This window comes from Branchiostoma belcheri, unplaced genomic scaffold (genome assembly GCF_001625305.1).
Source record: "Branchiostoma belcheri isolate BF01 breed outbred unplaced genomic scaffold, Haploidv18h27 scaffold227, whole genome shotgun sequence".
NCBI classification, from domain to species: Eukaryota; Metazoa; Chordata; class Leptocardii; order Amphioxiformes; family Branchiostomatidae; genus Branchiostoma; species Branchiostoma belcheri.
Window position 1 is genome coordinate 216,440 of NW_017803791.1, and position 16,898 is coordinate 233,337.

The following is a 16,898-nucleotide window of genomic DNA, read 5'->3' on the forward strand; positions in this document are numbered from 1 at the left end:
GTTTTTCAAGATGGTGAACCATTTTATACGCCCTGCAAAAAGTAAAAGATTACCTTTAATCACTAACTGTAAACTTCATTGTATCAGCATATACTAGTCTGAACTTTTTAATTGAACCAGGAAGTGTTTTGAGACTTGTTGATAAAATTGATGTTTGAGTTTCTTACCTATTGCTCTTTCCACGTGAATTCTTGCATTTGCGACCTTCTTGGTTTTGGCAACTGCCTCACTGGTCTGCTGGTTGACTCCAGTGCTGGGGGGTGGAATTTCCAGGCGGGCTCCTTTCTGTAGCAGGTCGCTGGCTATTGTGAACCCCCTGTCTGCCAGGATGATGTCCTTGGGGTCCACCTTGTTCAGGAAACCTGAGTCATGAACGATGCTCTTGTCTGAGGATCGTCCACCATACCCGTCCGACAAGAATGAAATCATGCCGTTTGGTGCGATCCCGATCAGGTATTTTGCAGTGTTGTGTTTTTTATAGTCACTCCAGGTTTTTTGTTGGAGCTCCAAGAGTCTTGGTTTCTGGATGAATATTTCTGTGCAATCTATAGTGCAGCGTAGCTGTGGGTACTTTTTCCCCAGTGCCTGGGGCATGTGCTGAAGGATGACCTCCTTTGCAGGACAGAAGATCAAGGACTTAAGGTGTGATGCCAGAAGTGGAATCCAGGTGTTGATTATATTGGAGCAAAGCCCTTGTGATATGCCGAAAATGTCACACAACAGTGTGTTAGTAACACCAAGCCGAAGCTTCATCAGAACTAAGATCAGCTCGTCTCGGCTCCCCAACTTCCGAGATGGCCCGAACTTTTTGGGGCTCTTTGAGAATTTTCTGACACCTTGTTTCACATGTACGGCATTGTTTGTTCCCCTCCAGTACCTGACCTTGTTTGCATTTTTCTCCACAGACTTGTGTAGGGAGTCTAGGGCTGCTGCTGTTTGTAAGCCAGTGTTTCTACATACTTTTGAATCTGTACTGACAAAGTGATTGATGATTCTGTCAGTGAGAGTTGTCTATGGTTTGTGCTTAGTGTCCTTAACCTGTCCACGCTTTAGCTGTTCAAGTTCTTCTTTTAGGTCCTCATTTTCTTTCAGCAGTTTTTGACAGTTTTGGCATGGAGTGTTGTGGAACGAGTAGCTGTGTTCACCCTGGACATGTTCAGTGGAAGATGTAGCTGTTGTAGGTGTGTGGTAGCTGTGTTCACTCTGGACATGTTCAGTGGAAGATGTAGCTGTTGTAGGTGTGTGGTAGCTGTGTTCACTCTGGGCATGTTCAGTGGAAGATGTAGCTGTTGTAGGTGTGTGGTAGCTGTGTTCACTCTGGACATGTTCAGTGGAAGATGTAGCTGCGATAGGAGTGTGGTAGGTATGGTCCATCTGAAGAAAGTCAGTAGAGACTGTAGCTGGATCACATACCATCTCATCGTTACTTGCTGTTGTTGTTGGAAAGGTGGAAGAAGTTGACTGCGGTTGTGGTCGAGCTGTAGGTGGTTTTCTTGCAGAGGGTGGTTTTCTTGCAGCAGGTGGTGGCTTGACGTTGTAGCCAAGGTGTTCTGTAGGGTATGGGTTTGCCGGCGTTGGTTTTCCATCCCGGAAATGTTTGCTGCATACCATTGACTTCCTGAAAAAAACATAGTACATAGATATAGTTTGTGCTTAGAAATGTACAACTGACACAATAAGTCAATGGATGACTAAATGAACACGCTTTGCTACATGTAACTAGCAGATGTGCCTGCAAACTGAATTAATGTGTGGTTTGTCTACAACTGATGGAAGTACTAGTAATACATTTGTTATGAATATGTATGAGGAACTAACTCCATGTTTGTATAGTTTAGATGTAGTGTAAGTTTTTGTTAATATTAGTTATGTATATGTGCATCATGTATAAGTACTTACGAGTTTGCCTGCCAAACTTTGCCTGCCAGTTTGTCTATCCTGTTCACTAACTTTACCTACTGCTTTCTGCGTTCTGCATCCCTTTTCTGAGTTGGGAATGTCCAAAGGATGAAGGGTGGAGGGCATATGCACTGTCCTTTGTTGTGCTTGTAACCTGTGGTTTGCAAAAATTTACAAGAAAATTGTATGTTTCACCATTTGACAGTTTTTGAGATAGGGGTGGGTTAGAAGGATACAAGGAGACAACATAAAAAAACCAATGGCTCAGATATATGGATGGGTTAATTTGAACACAACATGTTATTCAGATACATATGCTGTTAAATCTGTGTTTGTGTATTTTCCTTTAAATATAGAAACCCATGTAAAACTCTACAAGAATTAACATACATTACCATCTACTACTACAGACTTATGCTAGATTTGCAATAAATACCATATCTGCCATCATGCTGTGGCCCAAAGACAGATCATTTACCCATAAGGTTTATGACGTGCGAATGTAGTGTAGACGTGGCCGGCGGTGCAAGTCCCCATCTGTGGACCAAACCAGTAATGGCTGTTGTCCTTCGTAGCAGAAAGGTAAGTCCTCAGTCCGGTGTTTCCGAAGAGTCACACGGAAAAGAACCCGCCAAACTTGTCGATAAGAGTAGGGGTCCACCAGAGTGGATCAGAAACGTATATATAGCGCCTTACGCAGCTTGCACTTACGCCGTGACCGGCGGTGCCAGTGCTGGGACATGTGGCGGAGACGCAAATTTAAACATACAGACGAACAAACAACGGATTAAATACATGGAAGGACACATTTCGACGAAACAAAATGGAATGAAATGAAAACAAAGTCACAGGTTCAACACAAGATACGCGTGCAAAAAAAAAAAAAACTGGGTGAACGGCGCACTGTTCAGCTTCCCAATCTTCCACTTTTCCTCGGCCATTTTCACATCCAAACACCGCACAATGGCCCCAAAGACTACCCTTTGAGTCTTTTTCACATTCAAACTCCATAGCACCAGCGAAAAATGCAACAGAAAGCACCAAAACCAATGACAGATGAGACCAAAACACTGGCACGCATGTAAACACGCTACATCGCACGGTTCGCGCGTCCGTCCGAAGTGACATTAACCTTTGAACTGGCCCACAATCCTGTGCGGCGCTGGATCTGTGAGAAGGCTTATTGAGGATGCTTTTTCGAGGTCATTTATATAAATAAAAAAAGTGCCCCTGGTGGGCACTCGTCATATTTCGGACCTTAAACTGGTCTTTATGTCTTTAGCCAGGTATTCCATCCACACTGCGCAGCAGAAGCTATCTTTAATTCTACTGAAGCATAGGTCTCTGCTGGATCTTCAGAACGAGGAAGTTCCGTTAGAAGGTTCTGCGACTTCCGGTAGAGGCCATTCCGGGACATCCGCTCTGCCAGAGAGCAGCATACCTGCATATGCTTAGGCTCCTACCCGCTTCGGGTGACTCCGGCTCCCCGCATTCCTCGTTCCCAGCTGCGGCGATGGCCTAGTGTCACTTACTTTATTAATATACCTTCCTCGTCTCTTACATCTAGACTCTACTGCTAGCTGCCGGCGGAGCAGATCAACCTCTTCACAGCAAAAAGATCTCCGGCCTCAGCTTCCGACGCGGGGGCGCCACCTTGAGCCTGCCACATTCACGTGGCACGTTGGGGCAGTTTCACAAACCAGAAAACTAATGAGGGATTGGTCATTTCATGCCTACTTATGTTTACTTGGACTCCTCCTTGAAACAGAGGTTGTCCTTTAGCAAGCAAATCTCTAATTCAATTCGCCCAAGTTCTGACAACCCCGCTCAAATCCTGAACCCTTTTGCCCCTTATAATTATCATATTCTCATATTTATAGTCTTCTTCCTCATTTTGCAGTTTATACAATAAATCAGATTACCAAATCTAGTTACTAACTTCGCCAAGAAAGTTATGTTTTCGTAATAGTCGAGGAGGCTTAAATGGATCGAAATTAAAATGGTAGGTAGGTAGGTCTTCAGCGGGTGAAGAAGTGACGCAAGTATGGGCCCCTTGGCGGCTTTCTCAGAAACTGCAGGGGCGTTTCTTTAAAAATATACAAAAGAGGATAACTCAAGAACCGGTTGACGGATCGTCGTGATTTTTGGTAAGTAGGTAGCTTAAGTAACACTTGACATAATAATGCGACATTTATGCAAATCTGGATGTAATTTGCTTTATTTATGAGGAAATTCTATAAATCAGCTGTTTTACATTACATGACTATTCAAGTTTGTGACATATGTAATTGAGAACGAGAGAAACACAGCCAGCTATTGATTATGGAAATTAAGACTGAATTTGTATAATTTATGGAACATGTTATAATTTTAAATAAAATTAAAATTAAAATTAAATAAAAGGTAACTTCCTGAAATTTCATACTTGGGGTATTAGAAAGTTAAGTGAAGGTGAACATCATTAAACATAACTTATTCAAATAAGAAGCTCATTTGCATAATTTACCAAATAATGGTTTTCTTTGTTAAGATCTGTATAAGGCTGTCTTTTGGTGGAGAATATGATCAACTTAAATAATTCATGCAAATAAGGAACCTATATGCATCAGAAAGAATAATACTTTGTCAGTCATAAAAATTAACATTTGACGAAGGTTTGAGATCGTGGAACTCTAGTTAGTTAATTAGGTAGCTGCATGACCGCATTGTTGATAATCTACATTCCGTTTTGCCTCGCCTCTGCATGCGATTTGCATGATTAAGTGTAAAAAAATTCCAACTCATTATCATAATTTATGCAAAAATAGGATGAGGCCTGCATGCATGAACATGGGGTTGACCCCGACGGTCTTACATCAGACTTTCCGTTGTTTTTTTTTCTTATAAATTTATGCCGATCTCCCAAAAAATTGAACTGAACCTGAAGGAGAGATTTATTGACAAAGTCAGTAAAGGAAAGAGGAATTTTTTGGGAATCAAAAAATTTTCAAACACAAGTAGTACATAAGAAGATACGCCTGGAGTCCAAATGGAACCCATTCGGGTGTTTGAGGGTTCATCTTTTGATTTCCAAACATTTTATGCATTCTGAAATGATTGCAATAACTTGTTCTTTTTTATAACTGGGAAAGGGTGCAGCATATGATCAGCAAATATTACAAGGTAGTGTACTAGTAAAATGAAACCATAACAACAGTGTTTTTGTTATGTGGTTTATTTGTGAAAACAGTAACATTGGTTATCCTCGTCAAATTCAATGGTTTACAAAAAAGACAAAATACAACAGTAAGATTTATTCAAACTTGTGTAACGGCAGCGAGGTCAAAATATTGTTTTATAATGAACGAATGTATATTCAAGCTACCTCCATCTAGAACCGTAAATCTAGAATTAAAAAAAAAAATTTTTGCAAGATATAGCCTAAAAGTATTATGCTATAATTACATAACATTAAAGAAAATCATCTTAATACAACATAGCTAAAAAGATAGACCACCATCTTTAATCTTAAACAATAAAATTATCATATAATTATTACATAAAATTCCAGAAGATGATGTTAGCTAGTGGTAGTAATAGCAATATGGTTGGCAAACATATATGACTTTTGTAAACTAGTAATGTAGTCTAAGTTACTGTTTCCTAATTGATAATTGTTTATAACTAAAAATGAACCATATACAGTCGAACTTAGATTAGCGATATCGCACGGGATGTCTTATAACGTTTGTAAAACTGAAGAATTTGTATTGTAATGAGTGAGGTAATTTACGTCAAATATGTTATCGGTTAACACAAGCGGTTTGCAGAACTCATAATTTTCCCCTTTCCACCACCTTTCTAGGTCAGTATAGACCTTTTTCTCTGCAGAGCTTGTGTTAATAAGTTTTGTACAAAGAAGACACCATTGGCCTAGAATCTCTGGAATGAGTTTAGGGCGGTTCGTTCGCCAACTAAAATATTGGTTGTATTTATCGTCATTTCTGTCTAGCATTTTTATGTAGCTAGCCAATGCTTCGGGTGATTCAAAATCATCAACGTGAATAAAGCTATTCGGGGGTGTGAACTTTTCATAGTCGCTCTTGGGTGGCCCTATTACGATTGGCACAACGCCGTTTTTTAGCGCATTGTGCCAGAATTTTTCAGTAATGTATTCTTTGCAGCTGTAACTTTCAAATGCAAGATAAAATTTGTACTGACTGACTATATTGTCCTTACAAGTGTTGTTAGCACGTGGGCAGATACGCCTTCCACAACCACCGAAAACGTCTATTGGAATGTACCTTGAAAGTTCTGTGGCGTAAATATGCCGAGGAAAATATTTGTAGCATTTACTAACAAACCATACTACAAGACCAGATTTTTCTGTCGAATTTTCCTTTAAACCCTTACCCATAAGTAGGTTATAAATTTGATAAAGGGACCCCAAGGGGCCCGGTATGTCCGAGTCGTTCCTGTAAGTCATTGTCCAGTTGTAAACACCACTGTAGGAGGTGAGGTCCACATTTCGGTTGTTCTCTGGACATTCCTTGGCATACCATACCCAGTACTGATGAGGGAGTCGTACACTCGGCATAGCTGATCGGTTGTAAATCTTCGGTGTATCCCAGAAGTGAAAAACGACAGCATCGGCCTCGGCGACTTGCTGACGGTCGGTAGTTAAGGTGCAAGATTTCCTTAAGGAAGGACAAGCTAGAAGTTTTGATGAATAATTTCTACCAAAAAATGTTGTCCAAATGACAATTTTCATCGGCATCAGGCGGTCACCAGTACGGAAGGCGGTGTTGTCATTCCAGGTTTTATAAAACGTTGATGGATGATTGTGTGGGGTAGAAATGCCTTTTTTCAAAGCCCCAAAATGTGAATGTGCATTCTGGACATGAAGGTAAGTTGCAGAGTGTGCCTTAAAGGGTGGTCTGATATAATTGCTGAAGCTACCCAGTTTAAAAAGGAAGCCAAAAATTGACATGAGAATTATCAATATGAAAGCACAGAACACTCTCGGTGCCCTCATTTTTCTAGAATTACTTACTTGTAAAATGTTGTTTAAAGCGACAACAACTTGAAACATAACTATACTGCTAAATCATTTAGAACTTTAACCATACAAAGTCTGTCAAGTAGGTTTGCAAATTGGCACATTTCGAAGTAACTCTCTTCTTCTCTATCCTTTATCCTCTATCTCCCTTCCCTAAGGGTAAATGGATAGAATAAGCATTAGCAAAAAAAATCTGACATATAGGGTCAGTGCCACAAGTTCAATATTTATTATAATAAAATTTGCAAGAACGTTGCAAAATTTTGGGATTATCCCAATACATATATAATAAATTTTAATGAATTCATAATGTGAAAAATTCTAATTAAGTGCAGGAAAGCAAAAAAAATAACTTACCACTAAGGCTTTTTGGCAATGCTTTAGGCAACCTTTGCAGCAAAGTGCGTGACCACTATACAGGAAGTTACTAATGATCACGCTGTCTGCATTCTGCTCATCTACAGGAAAACAGGAAAACCTGATAAAGACATATACAAAGAAAGAAAAATCCAAACTGGAAATGGTACAGAATCAAGATGTAAGATTCTGTATGAATAACTATGAAAGAGGTGCTAGTGTCACGGAACAAAAAACTACAGTGGGTCTTACTTGGAGACAGAAGAAAAATGTCCAGACTATGCATGTTGTACAAAATGACTAATAAACTGGTGGACGTCCCAACTACTAAGTACCTAATACCTAATACCAGCACGGAAGAGAACGTTGAATAACTATGCCGTACCAGTTATCAACCAAGAACTATCGCAGTGGAACTCGCTGTCACCGAATACAGTAGGGGCATTATCATTAGATAGCTTTAGACAATGTCTCGAGTTAGAAGTTCAAGGGTTAGGTGTAACAGGTCGATCGGTGTAATATAGGCAGCTGCCGCCGCGCCGCGTACAAGCAAAGCTGATTTGTTACGCCGAAAGGCGGTTATACCGGCTATACAAATACAGATACAGAAGACAAAATATAACCATATCTATATATAAATGAATTAAGATACATCAATGAAGACGTAAATATAAATAAAGATGTAAATATAAATGAAGATGTAAATATAAATGAAGACGTAAATATAAATAAAGACGTAAATATAAATAAAGATGTAAATATAAATAAAGACGTAAATATAAATGAAGACGTAAATATAAATGAAGATGTAAATGTAAATAAAGATGTAAATATAAATGAAGATGTAAATATAAATAAAGATGTAAATATAAATAAAGATGTAAATATAAATAAAGATGTAAATATAAATGGATTTCTGTCTATCTTTCTAAGTGAAAGAAAGAGAAATAATATAGAAATATATATATATATATATATATATATATGTGTGTGTGTGTGTGTGTGTGTAATGGAACAAAACAGATGTGCTCTCTCTCTCTCTCTCTCTCTCGCTGGTGAATGGAATCAACTGATATAAAAAAATTCAAATAAGACTCTTTTTTGAAAATCAATAAGTAAAATGTATAATTCTTCCAATGGAAAGGTTATCATCATTTAACGAAGATAGGAGGTCGTAAAAGTCTTGTTTCAAATAATACAGTACGGCTTGTTTTAACATGTTTACAATTCATACACTTCTTGTTAGAAGTACCATATTGCTTTTTCTGATGTTTCTCCTCCTCCTGCCATATCTTTAAATGGATTCAGCTTCTTCATTTTAGGGCCTAAGGTCCTGAAATTTGGTATGGAGGTACAGTGGCCAAATTCCCCTAGGCGTTTTTTAAATTTTTGTGATACAGGCTTTTCGAATGGTTTTATTTGAGTTTTTTGGCTGTGTTATAGCAAATGTATTACTGTGTTAGTGTGCCGTGTTTTGACCACGTCTGGGCATGAGTCATCACAATGGAATGCAGGGCATCAACCAATAGGCATGCAGCTTTAATCTATACTTCTTGCTGATTGGCTGTTGGGATTTAACTTGATTAACACCCGCACAGAGCATTTCCATACTGACAGTATGTCTTTATTCAAGTGTTTTGGTAGGTATTTCAAGCTTTTCTGCTCCAGCATTGGAATGCGGGGCATGAACGTTTTTTATTTTATTTTGAAAATCAACAGTTTGCATTATGCAATTAAAAATCCTAACCAATAAAGTAGGGAATAGCTATCCAACTGTTGTTTTAGTTGTATGTTACTTCATACTATAGTTATATCAATGTAAACAGGGTTCTAGCTAGCGCTAAGTAGCGTCGGGGCCCGCGACGCTACAATTTTGACCCGCTACGCCAATTTTCCCCCGCTACGCTAATTTTCAGTACAACGTAGCGGCATTGTGACTGCATTTCTTTGTTCAAAAATGCCAGATCAAATGTGAAAAATGTTTTTTTAGCAAAGTAACGCACGTGGCGGCCCTCCCAGGAGAATGGGGCGTGCCTAGGCGGGGCCTTGGCTTCTTTACAACTTGTGTTGCCGCCCTTCTGTGAGTGACAGCGGCAGTCTCTTGACGCCCAGACACTGGCGTCAGGGTGTCTAGCCCAGTCTGTAGAAGGGATGTTCCGCCTCCTTCATAGTGTCGGCTTTCCCTCTGGGACGCCATATATGGGCTGGCCTATTTAACAATTCCCACGCCACGAAGTATGTAGCACAAATATGTTTCCTCCCGTGTTCAACAGATCTCTCCTTGTAACTCTGGACATAAACACCTTCCACTAAATTGCATTAATTCTATATCTTGCCAAGGTGAAAAAAATACAAAGAGTTACAATGTACTTAGTCACCAGCCTAATAATTAAAGTGCTTTACAGTTCCAGCCGGCTCCCGAAAAGGGGAGGGGCCTCTAAAGCCCACAGCGGCAAACTTGCGTTGGTTGAAAATTTGCCACTTTAGTAAACTAAACAAGGGAGTTCACCCCTTGGATCCGTTCATAGTTTAAACAAGTAAATACAAATTATTGCTCTCTTGTCAAATTTTTGCCGTTTTTCTTTACGGGCGTTTGTGATCTTTGTGACACACGTGGGTTTTCCTGCCACATATGCGTCAGTGCTGGTGCCATGCCGATTTCATGCTCTTAGCTACTGTGCGATCTATGTCGACATACTGGGTGTGCCTGTAATCATGTCAGCATCAAAGCTTGGCAATAACAACAAAGCCGCGTGTTGAATCACGTCAAATTTCGGCCCAGTTTTGCAGAACAGAAATGGCACAAAGGAGATTAAAAGTGCCTCATAATGAGACACTATTAGCAGGCAAAACAGACGTATTTCTTATATTATTTATAGTTACTTTTTTTGCATGTAGAATATTACAACTTTGCACACCAGATGCTATGTTTAACATTTAATTTATCTCAGAGTCTGTTTTTGGTTGTGTCTGATTTGGAGTATCTTCTGTATTTTGTGAAGATTCCAAGCTGCAAAAATATAAAAATTACTAATCAAGGATACATTGTACATACCTTAGAAATGACATTTTTTCCCTTTGGGTATCCCTCAAATGGCTGCTTTTTAAGCTTAAATTTTTAAAAGCTCCGCACCGTGCGTCAGGTACCACTACGCTAAAATAAAACCCTAGCTAGAACCCTGGTAAATCATTGTTTTCCCTTGTGTTTCTCATTCTTTCCCTGCCATGTGGTAAAATGTGGTGAACCCATCGCTGTATTTGCTCCAAAGCAAATATTGGCCTTTCTAGTATTAAAACTTGAATTTTGTAAGGAAACTTAAAGTAGAACTGTCAAAATTACTACTAGTACAATGCCAAATTTTATATTTTCGTCGTATGGCTAAGCCTTAGACGTTCTATTACATCGAAGCACTTGACTGATATGCATTCTCTGCTAAGCTGAAACGGTAAACTGGTTGAGTATTTGAAATAGTGTGTCAAAACGTATCATTTTAGGATCTTAGCTTTTCGACCAAACCACGATTTACTTAAGTGAAACGTCTAATCAAAAGGAACAAAAAATAAATGAACTCACCTCTTAAAACGTTTTCCAAACTAGGAAAGAAAGGCTTGCATTTATATTCATATTAATTTCCCTAGAGCTTCATCTACTAGGGGTGGTGTTGATCAGCACTGCAGCGTTGCTCAAACAACTCGTTTTTGTCACTGTCATGAACTGATCACCATGTGCGTCACACGTTTTAAACCAATAGCGTAGGTATGTAAACAGACAAGTATCTGAACCTTAGTAACCTTCATCTGATGTCTAAATATTTATTTTGATTATAGTTGGGTAACTGATTTTGTTAGCAGGATAACTAGATTTTATGGATTATTAATAATGATAATAAATTTAAACAAATAAAATTTTACAAAATAAGTTTTTTTTAGACCGTTTCTACGATATTGCAGTGGACCTCCTGTGTGTCGGTTTGTTTGTCAGCAAGATCACTCGATATTCTGCTGATAGGTCATGTGAGAGAGTGTATGTGGTTCGGGTTCATTGAGAGAAATGTCAAGTTCTTAAAAACTAAGTGTGGCTAATAAGACCCTTCGTGGTTAAGTGTGGTACTGCAAGAGTTCTCTAATGTTTTGCTTTCTGGACAAACCAAAGTTCACTAAGACGTTTTGGATTGGATAACAAAATGGGCTGCACCCCAACAAGGCCCCTGGTCCGGATAGCATATCGAACCGGCTCCTTAAGGAAGCGGCACCTGTCATCTGCACATCCTTATGCGAGCTCTTTAACCATTCTCTTGCCACGGGCCAGTTCCCAGCCGAATGGAAATTATGTAACGTATCTCCAATCTACAAAAAGGGTGACCGTACAGATCCCTCCAACTATAGGCCAATCGCATTACTTCCAACTGTTGCCAAGGTACTAGAGCGACTTGTGCACAATCACCTTTACACCCACTTAATGAACAATAACCTGATGAATGTTAATCAGTCAGGATTCAAGAAAGGTGATGGGACAGTCCTACAGCTGCTGCGCCTTGTCGACAATTGGGCCAAATCCATCGATGATCCCAACACATCATGCACAGCGGCAGTCTTTTTAGACGTACGACGTGCGTTCGACACGGTTTGGCATGCAGGCCTAGTCTACAAACTCTCACGTTATGGAGTGACAGGCTCCCTAAACCTGTGGTTTGAAAACTACCTATCCGACCGCAAGCAAAGAGTTGTGATCAATGGTGTAGCATCATCTTGGGGCCTTACACAAGCCGGAGTGCCTCAAGGGAGTATACTGGGCCCACTTTTATTTTTGATTTATATCAATGACATTCAAGACCTCCCATGTACTTCCAACATCAACTGCTTCGCCGATGACACATCACTCTCCAAGTCGGGACCTACTCCCCAGGAGGTAGCCAGCACAGTTAACACCGACCTGCAGATTGTGTCTACTTGGTTCAACGACTGGAGTCTCCAGCTGCACCCCGACAAATGCAAAGTTATTTGCATTAAGTCACCACAGAGCAGAGTGCAGCTCCCCCCTATTTACATCTCGGGGCAGATCGTTGAACAGGTACCCGCCTACACACACCTGGGTCTTACTGTGCACCAGTCCCTACGCTGGACAGAACACGCCCAACTTACCTCCAACAAGGCCAGGAGAACAATGGGACTCCTGTGGAAGCTACGTGGTAAACTCTCCCAAGAAGCCCTGGAACTAGCCTATTTCACGCTTATTCGTCCTAAGCTGGAATATGCTTCCATCCTACTTACCAACATCACTGCTGCGGCATCCAAGATCCTGGAGCGAGTGCAATACCACGCTGGGCGTCTCGTTTCGGGTGCGGCTGCGCGCACACCCTACTCAGAGATCCTCCACAAGCTCAGGTGGGATAGTCTGGCGACCAGGAGGGACTACCATCGGCTAGTTACCATGTACAAACTTGCTAACGGCCCCGTCCCAGCCCACCTCGAGCCACTAATCCCGACGACCCGAGTCGCAAACAGCCAATCCCAGCGACGACTGCGGAACGCTCATCACCTTCACATCCCCCGGTGCAGAACAAACGTCTACAGAGACAGTTTCCTGTTGTACACCTCCCGACTGTGGAACCGCTTACCCAGCGAGGTCATAGGGTCGGCCACCATCTCCATATTCAAGGCCAAATGCAAACACCACCTCTTATCCTGATTACCTAAACACCAATTGTAAATAAAAATCCTCCAACCGTTCCATTTCAACTTTGATCATTTTATCGATTTGTATTGTAATTACACTGTATTGCTTAATTATGTATTGATTGAATTTGTATGTACTTTGTATGTTTATTGCTATTGTAAATATTGAATTGAATTTGTATGTACCAAGTGATATTGTATTTAAGTTATACTGTACTTTGTATTTATGCATTTATGTGTCAGTGGTAGCCGCTACCAGCCTTGTTGCTGCCTGGTTGCCACTTGTTATGCACTGTTGCATTTAAATAAACAAACAAACAAACAAAGAAGATAAAGTGGCGTACGTATACGTGACCCCCGTGACTTGTCTTTGGGCCCTTTTGTTTTAACCCTACCTAAACCGGGGGGGGGGGGCTAAAAGTGACCGCGCCAATTTTGATTTTACCTAGCGTCTGAACGGCTAGCCGTAGAACGGCCAAACTTGGTGACTTTTCCTAAAATATTGTCGGCAACAATTCTCTATCATTGGAATAAAAAAATAATTTTTTATGTTGCCATGGCAACGGGTTTCTGACAGGAATTTTTTTTGCTAAATTTAGTATTTTTTGTTTTAACAATAGAACTTTATGTCAAGTTTCTCATGTTTTCTAATATTAATAACATCCCATATAATTTTATGTAAATTTTATCATTAAATATGCATAATTTATGCTAATTTGATGACGTCATTGGCCAAAATCCAACATGGCGGACCCTATCATTAGATCAGGTAAATACAGCTTATTTTCCTTAAAATTTCATCAATACTCCCATTTCTTTTTACAAAAAAGGTTCATATGAACGTCTTTAGTCTATTTACAATGTATTTTAGGCTTTATCCTGAAAAAAAACTTTTTTTGAAAATTCAAGATAAGGTAATATATGCATGACGTCATTTTATGACGTTACGGTGTTGCTATAGGCAACATAAGACTTAGTACACCCTAATATTCTGCCATAAACACTTTACTTGGTAAAGTTATGTCGTATACCGTTTAGTTTTCAAGGAATAACCTATCTAGACGGTTTTGGCCAATAAAATCACATTAATGACGTCATAATGACGTCATATTACGTCACAACGACATAAAAATTGTACGTATGATAAATTTTTACTAGTACACCATCCTCTGAATTTGGTGGTCCTACGATATACCGTTCGCGAGTTCTGAGGGGGGGGGCGGTCCCACCAAGCTCAAAAAAGCCCGGTCTAGATAGGGTTAAATTTTCTCATAATAATAATAAATTATATACTAATATACATAATACAAAAGAAATGCATATCTCTTTCTCCTCCTGCCATTTCTTAAAATTATTTCAATTTCTTCATTTTCGGCCAAATGACCTGAAACTTTGTATGAAGGTTAAGTGGCTCAATACCCCCCAAAACTTAATTTTAAATTGATACTTCTAAAAATCATTACCAACAAGAATCCGAAGATCTCATACCTACATGAAAATGTTCTAGCGTTATAACTTTTTTCTCGTTTTTGGATTTTTCCCATTTATTGTGAACATGTGATGATTGTTTGTTGTATAATCTTTTTTTTTAATTTTATTTATTCATCAATAAACATACAATATACAATGTAGTGAACCATCCCATTACCTAATAATAATAATCATAATGATGACATAATAACAATGATAATTCAATTCATATCTGATGGTAATAAAAGTGATCATAATAATAAGTGATCATAATAAGTGATCATAATAATAAATGATCATGATAATAAGTGATAATAATAATAACAGATCAAAATAATAATGATCATAATAACTCAACTCATAACCGATAATGATAACTAATAAAAAAATAACTGATCAGAATAACAATAATAATCATAGTAATGACAATAATAATGCAACTGATCATAACTGATCATAGTAATAACGAGAATCATAATAATCAATGATCATATATTTCATATCATAATTCAAATGATAATATTGATAATGAAAACACTCAAGAACATAAGGTACCCCATTTGCCACGATGCTTCTGCAGATTTCCCCTTCTTGCAGCAATAGAATATTCTACTGTATGAAAGAAATTTACATAATTAAGAAAAGATTGAAAAGTAACATGGTTGGCCTTTCTGCTTCTATAAATGCATCTTTTAGCTAATAAAATTACAAGGTTACCTATAACAGGGGCTTCTAAATTTAAGTTACCAAAAATGACATTAAAAGAATTAAGCTGTAGTCTTTGTCCCGTCTGTTGATGAAACCATATTTGAATTTTATCCCAAAAAGAAACTAAATGCCTACACTACCAAAAGACATGCAGGTAGGTTTCTTCTTCCTCATGGCAAAATGAACATAATGGACTGTCTATACATTTCCAGATATACAATAACCTATTTATTGAAAAAAATCTTGTTTTCGGATCAATGGTACAATGTATAATAGAAGTGTAGACTAGTCTCCAGGGGATTGGGGTATCAAAGAGGTACAGCCATGACATCTGAACATTATGCGAACAATCTATCAAATTATAGGAACTTAAAAAGAGTATTTATACATGCTTTTATTTGTCTTAATTTTTCTAAGCCAGGTATTATCACATTGGGTAGGTATACAAACTAAAAGGGATGAAGAACCAAGCAAAGTAGATTTCCATTTTGGGGGGATTGCAGTATATAGCTGCAAATACTGCATGAGGCTACAAACATTATCATATTTAATACAGAATTCATCATATAACATGAGGGAACCATCTAAATTTAAAACATCATTTACAAACAGAATTCTTCTATTTTGAAAAGCATTTGAAAAGAAAGGTTTTCCACTATAAGGATATAAGAATTCATACATAAAGCTGTTGTCTAATCTCAGCTGGAGTTGTGGGGGCCTTATGTTGATATTTATACCAATTTCCATGACAGAGACCGCATACTAAAAGAGGGACGTAAACTCCGAGGAACAGGTTTCGCGGTCTACGAGCATCTCCCCCCACCGTTACAAGCAGCAAGAGCCCAGCTGGTTCCAAAGCGAGATGCTGAGATAGCGAAAGTCAAGGACACTAATACAGACTGTAAGGTATCGATTTATGTGCCATGGAAGTCCACTTATGCTGTATTGCTGGTGAATGGCGAGGAGAAAAAACGTATTGATGCGGTCGATATTGCCTTGTCCATGAATAAGGTAACCTGATATGTTGGCACAAATGATTGTGGACTATGGATATTATACGATGTTATCTTACTTAAATGACTCGAATCCATGTGTTTTGAATGTGTTCTGAAAGCAATAAACTTAAATGAATGGGCATGTAAGTCTGAGGATTCTTGTATTTTTTCAGGTGTTGCAATTATTATAATATCATAATTTGTAACTACCTGTTTGATTTCCAGACCTGGCCCTCTTTGTTTTGCTTTGCTTTGTACTCTTTTTTGCCAATGTTTATAATTTAAATGCATATATGATTTATTTTGATTGCCTGTTTTCCATTATTATGAGCTCCCTAACAGTAAAAGGGAATTTGTATGATTTAATTTTGATTTGTTTGCACTTCCTTGTTACATACGCCAATATCATGACATAGCAAAACTGACCCTTTTTGATTTGAATTAAGTTTTTGTTTTCTGCTATTTGGTTCTATATGCTTTTGTTACGGTCAACTTCAGAGATGATCATATATTTCTTCTGTTTGCAAATCTGTTTATTTATTGTTTGATTTTGTTATGTGATGATTTGTGGCTCTGGATTACCCACAGACATTTTTACATTTCAGCGCGCATTGTAATAAGACGGAATCTATCCTTCTTTGTTTCTTTCTTTCTTTGGTAGTTTGGTAACTCTGCAAGCCATGCAATACCTGTTTACTTCTTTCCGTTTTGTGGGATATGCAATAGACTTGCTGCCATTTTAATCCATGTTCTTT

General features: G+C 38.7%; 3 protein-coding genes across 3 annotated transcripts in view; all 3 read right to left on the reverse strand.

Moving 5' to 3' along the window:
- Positions 1-2,378, reverse strand: part of LOC109470487 — a 3,838-nt gene extending 1,460 nt beyond the window's left edge. The window contains exon 1 of the mRNA XM_019769447.1: positions 1,900-2,378. Coding sequence (XP_019625006.1) covers positions 1,900-2,025 — 126 coding nt within the window. The 5' untranslated portion in view covers positions 2,026-2,378. The remainder of the gene's footprint in view (positions 1-1,899) is intronic.
- LOC109470500 lies at positions 19-779 on the reverse strand. Its single transcript, XM_019769462.1, has one exon. It carries the CDS (start codon positions 751-753, stop codon positions 94-96), a length of 660 nt encoding a protein of 219 aa, XP_019625021.1. The 5' UTR covers positions 754-779; the 3' UTR covers positions 19-93.
- A 2,842-nt stretch (positions 2,379-5,220) lies between the features above and the next one.
- On the reverse strand, positions 5,221-10,980 carry LOC109470496 (alpha-(1,3)-fucosyltransferase 7-like). The gene is made up of 3 exons (XM_019769457.1): positions 10,869-10,980; positions 7,295-7,395; positions 5,221-7,090 (listed from the first exon to the last, which is right to left on the reverse strand). Exon 3 carries the CDS (start codon positions 6,968-6,970, stop codon positions 5,618-5,620), a length of 1,353 nt encoding a protein of 450 aa, XP_019625016.1. The 5' UTR covers positions 6,971-7,090; positions 7,295-7,395; positions 10,869-10,980; the 3' UTR covers positions 5,221-5,617.
- Positions 10,981-16,898: the final 5,918 nt, after the last annotated feature.

Excerpts from the sequence above, each read along its gene's own strand:
- LOC109470500 (XM_019769462.1), bottom strand. The coding sequence starts at position 753 with ATGAAGCTTCGGCTTGGTGTTACTAACACACTGTTGTGTGACATTTTC.
- LOC109470496 (XM_019769457.1), bottom strand. The coding sequence starts at position 6,970 with ATGTTTCAAGTTGTTGTCGCTTTAAACAACATTTTACAAGTAAGTAAT.